The 15,203-nt window shown below is 48.3% G+C and overlaps 1 protein-coding gene across 1 annotated transcript in view; it reads right to left on the minus strand.

Annotated features, from left to right (window-relative positions):
* The window catches only part of PTPRS (protein tyrosine phosphatase receptor type S), a 219,968-nt gene that overhangs the window by 89,935 nt on the left and 114,830 nt on the right, over positions 1 to 15,203 (minus strand). Inside the window, exons 7-10 of the mRNA XM_063147033.1 lie at positions 8,722 to 8,991; positions 4,125 to 4,706; positions 2,014 to 2,156; positions 1,698 to 1,842 (exon numbers count right to left, since the gene is read on the minus strand). Of these exons, the coding sequence (XP_063003103.1) occupies positions 1,698 to 1,842; positions 2,014 to 2,156; positions 4,125 to 4,706; positions 8,722 to 8,991 (1,140 nt within the window). The remainder of the gene's footprint in view (positions 1 to 1,697; positions 1,843 to 2,013; positions 2,157 to 4,124; positions 4,707 to 8,721; positions 8,992 to 15,203) is intronic.

Below are 15,203 nucleotides of genomic sequence, written 5' to 3' on the forward strand. Positions count from 1 at the left end.
ATGCACTCCAGATGCTTTGCAGTGGCTGGGGATTATGGGAGTTGTGGTCCAGCACATCTGGGGTGCACCAGCTTGAGGAAGGGAGAGACAGTAAAGGGGAAACAAAAGCATCTCACGATCGTGTTAAGGATTTCCTGGGGGCGAGTGGGTGGGAAGGACCAGCCGTTCCCACTCACGCGCCCCTCCGCCCCGAACCCGTCCTGCTTGCGGCTACTCCGAAACTGTGGCCGAGTTCTTTACAGTAAAGATGAGAGAAGACAGAGAAAACACAGAGAACAGCCTCGTACAGCCAATCATGCGGTTGGTACGACAACGAAAAAAGAAAGGAAAACCGAAAAGGGAGAACGAAAGGAGGGAGGTAAAACGACGACGAAAACGACCCATTCTTTCGAATTTGTTTTTTAAACAAAGCCCAGGTTGAGAGATATTGCCGGCCAGGAACTGGAAATATCCCCGGGGAAACTGTGAAGGGAGACAATCCATTAAACTAAAACGAGCACCAGTTTTACGTCCTGGTGATATTATTATTCTCCATGTCTGCTGCCACTCAGGTGGGGGGGGGGGGGGCGAGGGGGAAGCCTGCCTTTCTCTGAAAGGCTACGGAGCTTACTCATGAACAATGCATTGTGGGAAAGAAAGTGGGGTGGGGTGGGAGGTAGGAGCAATGGGAAATCTGACCTCCAAAAATATGACATCGTTATGATGATGATTTACTAAAAGTTGCTCCCCCCCACACTCATCCTGCTCCTCCAACGTTCATAAAATCCATCCCCTACTCACGCCAGTTACTCTCTTCGGTGCCATGACCTCTGCGAGACTTCCGCTTGTATTTCCGCCGAACCTTCTTAGAGGTTTGGCCGTCAGCTTAATACGGCCTGGGGCATTACGCGGGCTGAAACTGGGTGACAATCTGATTTGGGGGTCTACTGGGTTAAGAATCAACCCACCCGATTTCCAGGATAAACAAAACCAATTTCCTTTGGGAAATATAGCTCCTGTTTCTTTCGGGATGCCCATGCCTTTGAAAGCACGGTCGCTCGCTTCTCCACACCTCGTTCCCAGACATGCACACACCACGAGCACATTCGGACTGAACTGAAGTTGAGGAGCGAAGCTGACCCTCCGATTCAACGTCATGTGATGAACCAAGCACAGCCATGCATGGCGGCTGTGTGGTCAGAACTCGGACTCACCGTCTCTTACCACCCTTCGCTCTGACACACATGCACACACAGACACCATGGGTGCTTCCAGACATGGCTTTTATCGCATTCACGGCTCTGCATCGTCCACAGAATTTTATGGGTGTGTGGGTGGGTGTCTTCCACTTGTACCTTCCCATGGAAAACCCATTAAGAAAAAGCGGAATAGCCCCACAACGCCTTCTGACTGTGAGCGCTAGGAGCCCGTGAGCGCATCTGGAGGGAATGCAACTTGAGCATCAACTCAGAACAAGCGCCGTGCGATAAACCAGGCGATGCCTTCCTTATCGGCTGTGCAGCCCCGCCAACAGAGACACACCACATGGACGGAACGTAACTTCTCGGATCAAGTGGCACGGGAAACACCAAGTGAAAACGTGCCGCCCTCTGTCCCTCTCCCTGCCACCGTTCCGCGTCTTGGCGCCCAACTTTTGCGTCTCTTCCCCGTCTCTGCTCCCCTCAGAGAATTTTTAGGAAAGAAAAAATGGCACCTACTAGACTGCCGTGTGCGTTCTCTGACCTCCGGGGTGGGGGCCCCAAGACCAAACGAAGAGCGAGCGGCCAACTGGAAGACATACTCTGTGTTGGGCGTCAGGTCTCTCACAGTGTACGAGGTCACAGGGTCAAAGGTCTTCAAAAACTGCAGAAAGGCAGGGCGGGGGGGTGTTAGTGAGGCAAAGAGAACACGTGATCAAACCCAAACCAAAGAACAGAGGTGTGAGCAGGCACCGCGCCCCCCTCCCCATTTTCTTGCAATTGGCTCAGTTCTTGGGACTCGAGCTGTGAAGGAAAAAAGCAGACAACAGCTTACCTCTGGTGTTCCCTGCTTGTTGGTGACTTCTTTGTAAAGGAGCTCGTACTTCAATATAATGTCCTGGCGAGGGGGACTCCAGGTCAACAGGATACTGCTTTCACTCTTAGCTTCAGCTCTGAAATTCATGGGTTGCCCAGGAACTGAGGAAGGTAGGCGGGGAGGAAAGACCCGGGAGATGTGGAAGGTAAGAGGGGATGAAGGCGAAGCAGAAGACAACTCAACACTCAAGTTCTGTCATTCCTGACTGTTAGAGCAGTACGACAATGGAATCAGTGATGTAGGGAGGTGGTGGGCTCTCCCACACTAGAGGCCTTCAAGAGGCAGCTGGACAAGCATCTGTCAGGGATGCTTGAAGGTGGATTCCTGCACTGAGCAGGGGGTTGGACTCGATGGCCTTAGAGGCCCCTTCCAACTCTGCTATTCTATGATTCTATACTCCGTGCAGGAATACCACTGGATACTGCCATTTATTATCTCAGCAAAACAGAAGGTTGTAAGTTTCCACTCTGTCTACGTGCTGCGTCCACCTGATGTTTTTGATCTCTTCTCGATCCTCCCAGAGTGCAGGACACGGAATAATGGGCTCAAGTGACAGGAAGCCCGATTCCGGCTGGACATCAGGAAAAACTTCCTGACTGTTAGAGCAGCACGACAATGGAACCAGTTACCTAGGGAGGTGGTGGTCTCTCCCACACTAGAGGCCTTCAAGAGGCAGGGATGCTTTAAGGTGGATTCCTGCATTCAGCAGGGGGTTGGACTCGATGGCCTCATAAGCCCCTTCCTACGCTACTATTCTATGATTCTAGGATTCATTCATACACTGAGTGATGGCTTCTGCAACATGATGGCTTTTAGCACCAGGGCAAAAAGCTAGATAGGGAAGTCTATCTTCTTCCATAAATTAGGGCAAGATTTTAACATGTACTTCTGTCTTTAGATATTGTTCTTTGCTGGTTGGTTTGTTTGTTAAATACACTTGGCTAATCGATTTTTTGTTTTTACAAATTTTCGTGACATTTTAAAATTAAACAGCAGGACTCCTCCGCCTGGGGACACATACTATGTAAACGAGTAGTATGTAGACATCCCCTCTTCAGCGTAAAGAGCAGGTGACATTAACGAACAAATGAGCATCTAGGAAAGAAACCGGAATAACCAGGAATAACCAGGAACGCGAAACACAAGTGGGTCTTGCAACAAAAGGATGTTCAGAATGGCGAAAAGGATGTGCAAATGCCTGAAAACCAGCAAATGTACAGCAGTCGCGGGTGGCTATAGAGGGCAGGATTTACCTTCATAATGCAAGACCATTGCTGGCAACTCACAAGGATTTTTACAACAATTTTTTGGGTGGACGGGACCTGCCTAGTTCTTCAAGGATGTCGGAGAACAATGACTGCTTTGACGGAGGACATTACAGGCTATGGCAGCCAGGATGATCAGGGGTCTGGAAACAAAGCCCTATGAAGGGAGACTGAAAGAATTGGGCATGTTTAGCTTGGAGAAGAGAAGATTGAGAGGAGACATGATAGCAGTCTTCAAATACTTAAAAGGTTGTCCCACAGAGGAGGGCCCAGATCTCTTCTCGATCCTCCCAGAGTGCAGGAGACGGAATAACGGGCTCAAGTTAAAGGAAGCCAGATTCCAGCTGGACATCGGGAAAAACTTCCTGACTGTTAGAGCAGTGCGACAATGGAACCAGTTACCTAGGGAGGTTGTGGGCTCTCCCACACTAGAGGCCTTCAAGAGGCAGCTGGACAAGCATCTGTCAGGGATGCTTTAGGGTGGATTCCTGCATTGAGCAGGGGGTTGGACTCGATGGCCTTGTAGGCCCCTTCCAACTCTGTTATTCTATGACTCTATGATTCTATGTACTTTACGAATGCAAAATACAGAGTCCGTACAGATTCGCAGAGCAATGGAAGAGTCCCCTCCCTTACTCACATGGTACCGCTACACCCTGTCCAGCATGGTAGTGCTGGTAACTGACAATGAACCACTGGTGACCGCGCCCCCCGGAAGAATCCTGGCCATCGCGTCCATGTGGCACCCAGAGAGCAGGTGTGCCGCAAAGCTTTCTGCCCCAGGACCTCCAGACGAGGTCTTACCTCCTTGTTGCGTCTTCACTTGGATGGGATCCGAGAGCGGCCCGTCCCCCACGGAAGTGAAGGCCAGGACCCGCACGGTGTAGGTTTCTTGCTCTAGGAGGCTGCTAACGGTGGTCAAGAGGCTGTCATCCACGTTGTGCTTCTGCCAGTTGCTGACGGGCTGGTCCGGCTCCATGGTGTAGTAGACTCGGTAGCCGCGGATCTGGCCATTGGGTTCCACGGGGTCTTCCCACTGAATGATCATGGTCGAGGCGCTCAGCATCCGCCCCTGGACGTTCCGAGGGGCGCTGGCGGGCGCCTGCTCTCCGGTGCGGGTCACCACGGAGTCGCTGGGGGAGCCCTGTCCAATCGTGTTGACCGCCGACACCCAGATTTCGTACTCGGAGTTGGGGCTGAGCCCCCCGATGCTGTAACGCGTGGTGGTGATGTCCTCTTTGATTTGGTACGGACCATCTTGGCTCTTTGACTTGTACTCGATGACGTAATAGGACACGGGGTCGGGGTTCCCCGAGTCCCAGGTGATGGTTATACTGGTTGCAGTGGTCTCCGTCACGATGGGCGTCCCTGGAGGCTTGGGGAGTGCTGAGGAAAATTGGGAGAATCCACTTAAACCCAAACGCACACACCACCGAGCAGCTGAAATATCCCCAGCCTAGTTAGGCATACTTTATCGCCTTCTTTAAACGGCTCCATCAAAAGGGAAAGTGTTCAAACTCGGCATCTGGGATCGTTAACGCCAGCTTTGAGCTAAAACAGAAACCGCTCGCGTGGAAGTGTGGCTGGAGGGGGGTGGGGTGGGGGAGGCAGGGAGGGAGGGAGGGAGGGAAAGCCACCTGGTTTCAACGACGGCCAGGTAGAACTCGGGAGCTTCTTAAATGGAGTCACCCGACCTTAGCGGACTCTGTACTCAGAAAACATCTTCCACTGCTCTAACTTAGGGTGACCCCATGGAAAGGAGGACAGGGCTCCTGTATCTTTAACAACTGTATTGAAAAGGCAATTTCAGCAGCTGCCATTGGTATGCCTGCAGCACCTGGCGAAATTCCCTCGTCATCCCAACAGTGAAAGCTGCAGGAGCTGTACTAGAGTGACTAGATGCAAAAGAGGGCAGGGCTCCTGCAGCTTTCACTGCTGGGATAAGGAAGGAATTTCACCAGGTGCTGCAGGCATACATAGGACACTGGCTGAAGTCTCCTTTTCTATACAACCATTAAAGTTACAGGAGCCCTGCCCTCCTTTCCATAGGGTCACCCTATCTTACTTCCATTTTTTAGCCCTCTTGAGGCCCTGGTTCCTGCAACTTTACCATCCTCAGCAAGCCTCTTACCCTTTTAAATGTCTCCCCATTGCTGCCCCTTACGCCCAGGACCCTCCCAGAGTGCCCTAGATCTCTAGCTCTCTTGACTAACCCTGCCCATTCTCCCTTGCTGACTTTTATACCTTGAACTTCCTCCCAGAGATCTCCTGGTCACTTAAACAACTCTGCCCACTATCCCTTGCTGCCCCGTATGCCTGGAACCCGTAACCCTTGCATGACGCCACCTCTCTCTTTTCCTTCCAATCCTTCACCCATAACTCATTTTTTTTCTCAGTGCAACCTAGCCGCATGTGTTCACGTCCACCTTCCACCCCTCTCTCTAACACCCGGGTCGAATCGTAGATTGCACGTTCCTCAGGGCGGGGACCTTGCCTTTGTTCTTGCCGTTATTCTGTAAAATGCCACAGACATTTTAAAACGTTTAGGAGCCAACCCCACGGCGTCACGGCGCGCCCGCGTTGGCAAAACGACAACCAGCTGTAAGCCTATGCAAAATTCGCGGGAAACGGCATGCGCTTTTACGACGGAAATCGATTCAAAGAGTGAGCAAGTTGCGTTGAGATGGGTTTTTTAAAAAATAAAATAAAAATGTCCAAGCACCACGGCACTTTAGTGATTATGCACGCTTCCTCCGGCACACTTTATTTATTTTATTTTATTTTATTTATTACATTTATATACCGCCCCCCAGCCGAAGCTCTCTGGGCGGTTTACAACAGGGCCTTGTGGTTTTTTGGGGTGCAGAAAAAGCTTTCATCCTCCTTGGTGTTGGGCAGAAAGTAGCTCTTTAGGGGGGGTTGGAGAGGGGGGGGAGACTACAAATCCCATCAGCCCCTTCCAGCACGGCCCAATGGTCAGGAATGCTGGGAATCGACGTTCAAAACGTTTAGCATCTGGAAGTGGCACCCAGGCACTTTTCTACGAGCGGGGACTCCTTCCCTCGCCATCCCGTTTCTCTGAGTTGAACTAAGATTGTAGTGCCTGAATTTCCTTTCCTTTCCACCCCCTCCTCCTTCTCCTCCTCCCTCCCAATCCCCTTTCCTTTTGTGCCATGTCTTTTAGATTGTAAGCCTGTGGGCAGGGACTGTCAAGAAATACTTTTTTGTAAGCCGCCGTGAGCGCCTTTTTTGGCTGAATGGCGGGATAAAAATGCTTAAATAAATAAATAAATAAATAATTTGATTCACATATGCAGACTCAACCCATGACGTCAGGACCACTGTCATGCACAAGCCATTTCTAAACGTCTCAGAGGCATGCTTCTAAAGGTTCCCCCTGCACATGTGTGCAAATGTGTCAGGGTGTGTGCTGACGGACACAGCTTTTACTCCAGGCGCTCCAGGAAAAACACACGCCCAGAGGCAAGTCCTTGAAGAATAAATTCCTAAGGCTGGAACCTCCATGCCAATGTCTCCAAGACCACTTCTCTTTGCTCTCACTAACCTTCCGCCCATCCTGATTTTAACTTCCTTTCTTCAGATTTTTTTTTTAAATATTTTTGTAACTGAGTCCTTGCCATGCTCTCAAGCAAAGCACTGATCCCTGCTCTTTGGGTTCGAAAGAGCAGTTTACATGTCTCGGCACTCAGATTCTATCTCTGCCTTGTACTTAGGCTCTTTGGCGAGGTACTTTTCTTCCAATTACTTTTCTTTCCCCTTCTGGGAAATGATTTTTTTGTGACAGGACATGCCCTGCCATGGCAGCCATTTTGTGAGAGTGCCCATGACACGCTCTCAAAATGCCAAATGTGCCCACTGCCCGGAGAATTTCAAGCCTCAACCGGATAAACTTATCCCAACTTTTCAAGGATACAAGCAAGGGGATTGTGAACAGCAGACAAAACAGGCAAAAAGCACAGGACCACAGGCCTCAGGTGGGAATCCATGCGGGCTGGAGTTCTGGAGCCATCCGAACAGACAACACGAGCGGTAAACTAAGGTTGCTGATGCAAAGCCGGGCTGAACAATTTAGGCGGCATTGCTACATGCTACATGACCACAGGCAACAGTAGGGTGACCATATGACCGGATTTGCCTGGATTTGTCCGGGTTTTTGATGGCAAATCCGGGAGGGGGGGAAATCCGGATTTTTTTCCAAAGAGCAGCTCTAATGGGAATTAACAAAAATGCTTATTACTCCATCATTTTTTTAAGATAAAGACATAAAACTTGGCACAATGGTAGCTCTTAGGAAGGGCTTTAGTCATACCAAATTTGAAACAGATCTGTTCATCCATTGATTTTTTAGGATTTTTTTTAAAATTGAGGTTTTAAAATTATTATTTTTAAAATCGTCATTTCTAAAGATAAAGAGATGAAACTTTGCACCATGAAAGGATTTAGGTAGAGCTTTAGCCATACCAAATTTGAAACAGATACATTCATCCATTGATTTATTTAGGAATTTTTTTAAAATTGAGGTTTTTAAATTATTATTTTTAAAATCGTCATTTTTAAAGTTAAAGAGATGAAACTTTGTATCATGATAGGATTTAGGTAGAGCTTTAGCCACACCAAATTTGAAACAGACCTGTTAATCCATTGATTTTTTAGGAATTTTTTAAAAATTGAGGTTTTAAAATTATTGTTTTTAAAATCGTCATTTTTAAAGATAAAGAGATGAAACTTTGCACCATGATAGGATTTAGGTAGAGCTTTAGCCACACCAAATTTGAAACAGATACATTCATCCATTGATTTATTTAGGAATTTTTTTAAAATTGAGGTTTTTAAATTATTATTTTTAAAATCGTCATTTTTAAAGTTAAAGAGATGAAACTTTGTACCATGATAGGATTTAGGTAGAGCTTTAGCCACACCAAATTTGAAACAGATCTGAGGCCAGTAGCAAACCTTGTTAACAATAACAGCAGCTTGCAATGAGTGAAGATACAGTCAGAAAAGATATTTGCGGGAAGGGAAGAATGTAACACACAGAGTATAGCAAAAGCTTCAAAGTACAGCAAAACCTACAAAAGTAGGAGTGAGTGAAGTTAATTTCAGATACCTTGAATCTCTCACTTGTTCTTTATTTCAGTGATTTTAACATTAAGATGTTATGTAGAAGAGATTGGTCTTAAATGTGTGCTGTAAAATCAGACATGTGACCAAGGCTATGTTCGGGTGGGCACGCCCCCTTGGTGCTGGACACGCCCCCTTGGGGGCGACCATGTTGTCCTCCTTTTTGGTTTCCAAAATATGGTCACCCTAGGCAACAGGCAGCGCCGAAAGCCAACAGCACCGACGGTTGCGCAAGTCCGACGGAACGGCGCAAACTTACATTTCACTGTGATTTGTGCAACGGCTTCAATCACGCCCAGGCTGGACATGGCCACACAGGTGTAGTTGGCTGAATCCTTCACGTCCGTGAGTTCAAGGACGTTCCTGCCGACCGGCATGTCGTCCTCGGGGGTCAAGTCTTCCGCCCCCTGCATCCATTTGACGTACGGCATGGGCGATCCGACGGCTACGCAAGTTATGTTCACGTTTCCCCCGGGCATGATCTCGTGGCTGGAGGGCGGGATGGAAAACCGGGGAGCCACGCGGCGTACTGTGGACAAAAGGCACAGAGGTAACAAAAAGAAATACGAAACAAAAGAGAAACAGAAAGAAAACAAAGGAAAAGGGGAAAAAAAAGAGAGAAAAAAGAAAAATAAGGAGGGAAAAAGGAAAGAAGAGCAGAAGAGAATTTAAATACAGATGGGGTTTTAATTATTTGCTGTTCCTTCATTTTGAAAAAAAAAAAAGGCTGAAATCAAAAAATCATCGGACTACCAAAAATCAATCAATAAAGGAAAAGAAAACAGAACTTCAAAATAATTTACTTTCACAAACAATATATAGAATATAGACATAAAAGCGGTATTTCATAGCAACGGGGTTCCATTGATCAATTTTAGACCCATCACAGCACAAATAAATACACAAAAATTTATTAGCAATTTCTCATCTTTAAAAAAGAGAAAGAGACGACATTGCCCTTCGGACCTGCCCCCCCCCTTGGTAGGACGTGTGTAGGAAGGGCGTCCCCCCCCCGCCAGCCCCGACTCTGAGATACGCCCGGCCCGTTTTCAGGCAGAGGTGAAGGGGGGCGGCTGATTCTTACTCCCCTCACTCCACCCCGGTATTTATTTCCTTGAATCTGAAACCAGGATTTTTGAGAGGGGGGGGGGGAACGGTCCTTCGTAAACAACCCAGCCTCCTCCAGAGACCAAAAATAAATAAATAATAATTTAAGAAAAATATGGCGGGGCAGAGGGAGAGAGGGTTGGAGAAAGGGAAAAGAAGACCAATTTCTAGCCATAACATCAGGAATGCAAATCCATTTAGATCAGCCTTCCTCAACCTGGGGCGCTCCAGATGTATTGGACTGCACCTCCCAGAATGCCCCAGCTGGCTGGGGCATTCTGGGAGGTGCAGTCCAACACATCTAGAGCGCCCCAGGTTGAGGAAGGCTGATCTAGAGCGTCATCAGACGGGGGGAAATTGCGTTTCCCTACCGTTGTTTTGCCTCCTGCTTCTATCCCACAATAGGGACGAGATGCTTCCTCTTTCTTCGCACGGGGAAGAAAGAGGAAGTAAGCAATGGCCACGTGGCCCATTCAGCAGGTGTTTTTTTATCGTGGTGTTTCTCTTGAACAGGAAATGGCAGCAAGTTTCCGTCACAGCCAAATGAATGGGGTTTTCTGGATCTTGTGTGTTTGTGTGTGTGTGAGAGAGAGAGAGAGATGGAAAAACGAGTAGGAGGAGCCCTGGAGGGCCGACAGCGTGGCGAAAAGGACCTGCGAAAACCCGCGGGTGCGCTAAAACGCTTGTCTGATGACGCTCTAGTGTCAGGCGGAAACGCCGAGAATAACAAAGCTGATGAGTTTTCGGCTCGTCCAGAAATTTGTATTTGGGGAGCGGAAGAGCAATAGTGCTATCTCAAGTCTGGATGCACAAGACCATCCTAACTGCCGGGCGAGTCTGCCTGCCTCAGGCTAGCTTGGCCGTGTAGCAAGCGGCCTTGGCCTACCCATTTGGTGTAGAAGTGGGCTAAAATGGACATCTATTCAAAGCCTTGGTCCTTTCTAGGGATCCATTCAGCCAGAAACTCCTTAGGGAGACTGAAGTGATGGAAAGTTTGCCCCTCGATAGGTAAAAGAAAATGGGATGGGCAGGAGGCAGGGCGGGAGGAGGGAGGGGGGACTTGTTCCCTGGAGGTGGCCAAAAATTTAGCCCGAAAATCGAAAGGCATCGGGACGTAATAGGAGAGGAGCGCCCCCCCTTTTCTTCTCCTTTCCCCCCACCCCTCGGCGAAGCGAGCAAGAAGCAGCAGCGACGAGGGGCGTGGGTGGGAGAAGAAGCCAAAAAGAAAAGAAAACCAAAAAAAAGATGAGAAACTCTAATCAAATTTTTGTGGTTTTTGGGTATATCAGCCCTAACAAAGCCTCTTTGAAAGATCTGACATGATTCCATCGATAGATGCAGCTTTCAGAATCACAAACATCATGCAAAAAAAAGGGAGGAAACCAAGAGAAAATAGAGGAGAGAAAGAGAGAGGGAGGAAGAGAAGGAGGAGAAGGATAGAGAGAGAGAGAAGGGGGGGAAGGAGATGTGAAACATTGGAAGTTGTCATACTGGGCTACTAGCAAATGCCCACACGGATCAGGAAAAAGGAAGAGACAGAAGAAAGAGAGAGAGAGAGAGAGACAGAGAGAGAGACAGAGAGGATCAGGGGTAAGGGGAAACCCGTTTTTAAAATGCTGCATACTTTTTTTTTTTCTAGCTGATGTGGACCAATGTGGTAGTTCAACATTGGCACATCACAGCCCTGGCAGAATAATAGAATAATCATAATAAATATAATAAAAATAGAATTAATCATAATCAAAAGGAGAAGAAAAACAAGGCCATGGAAACGGCGAACACGGAGAGAAAAACAAAACGAAGGATGGATGGATGGATGGGGTGGACACCTCCTGGGCGAAGGAAATGGAATGACGTTCCTAGACCTTACATGGGGGGCGGTGGGGTGGGAAGGAATGCGAGGAGAGCGAGCGAGAGAGCGCTGTTCCCGCGGGATCATTTTCTTAAAAGAATGGAATAAAAATAAAAATGGCACCATAGTTCTGAGCTCCCCCGGTCCCTAGGAGAGGAAGGAGAAAGCGGTGGATGTAAACCTTTGACCGCCATGCAAAACGGAGCCCATCACAAGTGCTCCGTGCATACCAACTGGCTCAGCTCTCGTCATGGAATGTGGGTTTCCCGGGCGCTTGTTCCGATTTCGAAACGTTTCTTAATATTCTCATGTCCCAGAGAGAGGAGCTTTTAGACTTTTGGGCTCCGTAGCTTAGTTGGGAAGGTCAGCAGTCCATGCTATGGTAGAAACCAAACGGCAGTTACCTAGGGAGGTTGTGGGCTCTCCCACACTAGAGGCAGCTGGACAACTATCTGTAAGGTATGCTTTAGGGTGGATTCCTGCATTGAGCAAGGAGTTGGACTCAATGGCCTTGTAGGCCCCTTCCAACTCTACTATTCTATGATTCTATGCTTCTCCGCCAGCTCCTAGCTTCTCCGGACGTTCTCCGGTCGTCTAGCAACTAGAGTTACTTCCCAGGGCTTGTCTGTCTACCTGGGAATTCACGCCACAGTTGAAACGGGCTCAGAAGCTGGTTGAAGCGTTCATAACGGAGATACCGTAGTACTTCCAAAAGAACAAGAGGAACCAACTGTATGGTCATTAATCTACGGAGGGACTGGGCTCAAGTGGTAGAAGACCTGCTATGGATGGGAAAGGACCCAGGTTTAATCCTCACCATCTCCAGGAAGGACTGGGAAGTTCCCTGTCCGAAACATCAGAGACGCCACCAACCAGTGTTTACAATACTGGGCAAGATGGACAGATGGGCTGTCTCGGAGTAAAACAGCCTCCTATGTTCTTGTGCCAAGGTAGCCATCTAAAAGTTCCCGCAACTTGGGGGATCTAAATGAACCACCTGGAGAGACTCAGAAAAGTGACCAAAGGAAGCATGTGTGTGTATATAGATTTGTGGCCGTGTGTGTGTGTGTGTTATCTCAGCATCTTCCATAAAGGTCTCTCTTTCGAGCGTCTCAGCAGCTCGCCTTCCCCAAGTTCAATTGAATGAGGTGGTTCAAAAATGCTTTTGAAAAAATGGATCCACGAGAAAACAGCGCGGGCCACGTGTGAAACAATACGGAGACATGTTGGAGAACAAAACGGAAGGGTGGAGGACAGCTGAAGGCATGCAGGCAGGGCAGGCGTTTGAGAAATAGGCAGAAAGGATTCGCTTTTCAAAAGATACGGGATGGGGTGGGGAGTTGGATATGTAGCTTAGGGGCAGGTTGGAAATAAACAGAAAAGCAGAGGGAAGAAGGAAGTAGAAGAGGATGTGGAAGGAAGAGAGATGCTCGTAATGGGATAAAAATGGCACACAGAAATGAATGCAAACACCAGAGTTGTCATCGAAACAGAATAAGACAGCAAATTTGAGTCTAGCTTTGGGGCGGGGGGGACAGGGGAGGGGGAGAAAGGAAGGAAAGAAAGAACTAATCAGAATTAAATAAAACTGGTAAACAATTGTGGGACTGGGACAGCGCTGTGAATCGAAGTCTGAAGGGAACGCTAATTTTTGGTGTCCCCAGGGGGGAAAGGAGGGTGTAGGTGGCATCGAAAGATTTTTAAAAATGGAATGAATCCAATTTCAATGCTCTGCCTTGAGGTGGGGATCCTATGGCTATGATTGAGCTCTGATGATCGCCTAGCCAGTCTGATCATGGAAGGACATTTTAGAACTTCCATAGGTGGCTTGTTCCACTGTTTAATCGTGCACTTCAGGTCCAGTTCAGATGTTAAAACTAAACCATAGTTGAGTATTACGTGAACAAGCTTCATGGATGAAAGGGGGGAAATGGGAAGGACCTGCTTCCTGGTTTTAAACTGATCATGGTTTATTGTTATGTTCGGAGACGGACAAACAGTGCTTTGTTTAAACTAGGTTTGATTGAAACAAGCCAGGGTCAAACCATGGTTTGTGATCCTTGCTTGTCTCAACAAACCACAGTTTAAACTAACTAGAGTCCCCAGTTTGGACGTGGCAAGAAACTCCAGTTAGTTTAAAGCACGAAGTGGATGCTTTAAATTTTGTCCTTGAAGCCATGATGGAGGAGAAGTTTCATGTTAGGTCTGAATTGAACCTTTCCCCTAACATTGAAAGTTTATTTGATGCCCTGGGGCTAAATTTGTTGCTTTCTGTCCTACCTTGGAGGGTTAGGGAGACAGGATAAAGACACCCCAATGCCTATGTGAGATTATTTCAAACATTTTGAAGGTACTTTCTCTTATATCCACAGCGATAAAACCTGACCTCTTGGAGGGCATAGGGAGTTTCACAAAAGAACATTTGGTGGGTGCTGGGTGTGGGTTGTATGAATAATCCCTTTGCTCGAATTAGGGCAGAGGTTGAGATCGCCTATCACGTTCATGGTAAGCCTGCTCACTTTCAACCCCGGTTCAAAATGGTGTGTGGTACATACTGCTCTCATGCTACAAAATCCAGGCCAGGTTTGTGCAATCCTGGTCCATGCCCCCATATGGCGACGGCATGCAAAATGTGGCGTGATGAACCTGTTTGCTGATCTGCTTGGAATCAAGCACCTTTTGGCTGCGTTCAAACAATCACAAGGGTGAAAGAAACCATTGCGGGAACGGCAAGCCAGGGGTTGTTGGGGGGATAAGAAGCCACCACTGCCACTCTCCCAAAGCCTGCTGGGTAGGAAGGAAGAGAGAGAGAGAGGGAGAGAGAGAGAGAGAGGGAGGGGCTGGCAAAAAGAGAAAGAAAAAAGGGTGGCAGCAAGAGAGAAAGAGAAAAAAGGGGGCTGGCAGCAAGAGAGAGAGAAAAAGAGGGCATTGGGGTAACAGCAAGAGAGAAAAGGGAGGGGCAGCGAGAAAGGGGGTGGCAGCAAGAGAGAGAGAGAGTGAAAAGGAGGTGGGAGAGAGAGAGAGAGAGAAAAGAGCCTGAGAGAGAGAGAGAGAGAGAAAAGGGGACTGGCTGGAAAAGAGAGAAAGAGGGCATTGGGGTAACAGCAAGAGAGAAAAGGGAAGGGCAGCGAGAAAGGGGGTGGCAGCAAGAGAGAGAGAGAGTGAAAAGGAGGTGGGAGAGAGAGAGAGAGAAAAAAAGAGCCTGACAGAGAGAGAGAGAGAGAGAGAGAGAGAGAAAAGGGGGCTGGCTGGAAAAGAGAGAGAGGACATTGGGGTAACAACAAAAGAGAAAAGGGAAGGGCAGTGAGAAAGGGGGGTGGCAGCGAGAGAGAGAGAGAGAGTGAAAAGGGGGTGGCACAGAGAGAGAGAGAGAGAGAGAGAGAGAGAGAGAGAGAGAGAAAAGAGCCTGGCAGAGAGAGAGAGAGAGAAGGGGTGACAGAAAGAGAGAGAAAAGGGGGCTGGCCGGAAGAGAGAGAAAGAGGGCATTGGGGTAACAACAAGAGAGAAAAGGGAGTGGCAGTGAGAAAGGGGTTGGCAGAGAGAGAGAGAGAGAGAGAGAGAGAGAGAGAGAGAGAGAGAGAGAAAAGAGCCTGGCAGAGAGAGAGAGAGAAGGGGTGACAGAAAGAGAGAGAAAAGGGGGCTGGCCGGAAGAGAGAGAAAGAGGGCATTGGGGTAACAACAAGAGAGAAAAGGGAGTGGCAGTGAGAAAGGGGTTGGCAGAGAGAGAGAGAGAGAGAGAGAGAGAGAGAGTGAAAAGGGGGTGGCACAGAGAGAGGGAGAGA

This window comes from Elgaria multicarinata, chromosome 23 (genome assembly GCF_023053635.1).
Source record: "Elgaria multicarinata webbii isolate HBS135686 ecotype San Diego chromosome 23, rElgMul1.1.pri, whole genome shotgun sequence".
Lineage (NCBI taxonomy): Eukaryota > Metazoa > Chordata > Lepidosauria > Squamata > Anguidae > Elgaria > Elgaria multicarinata.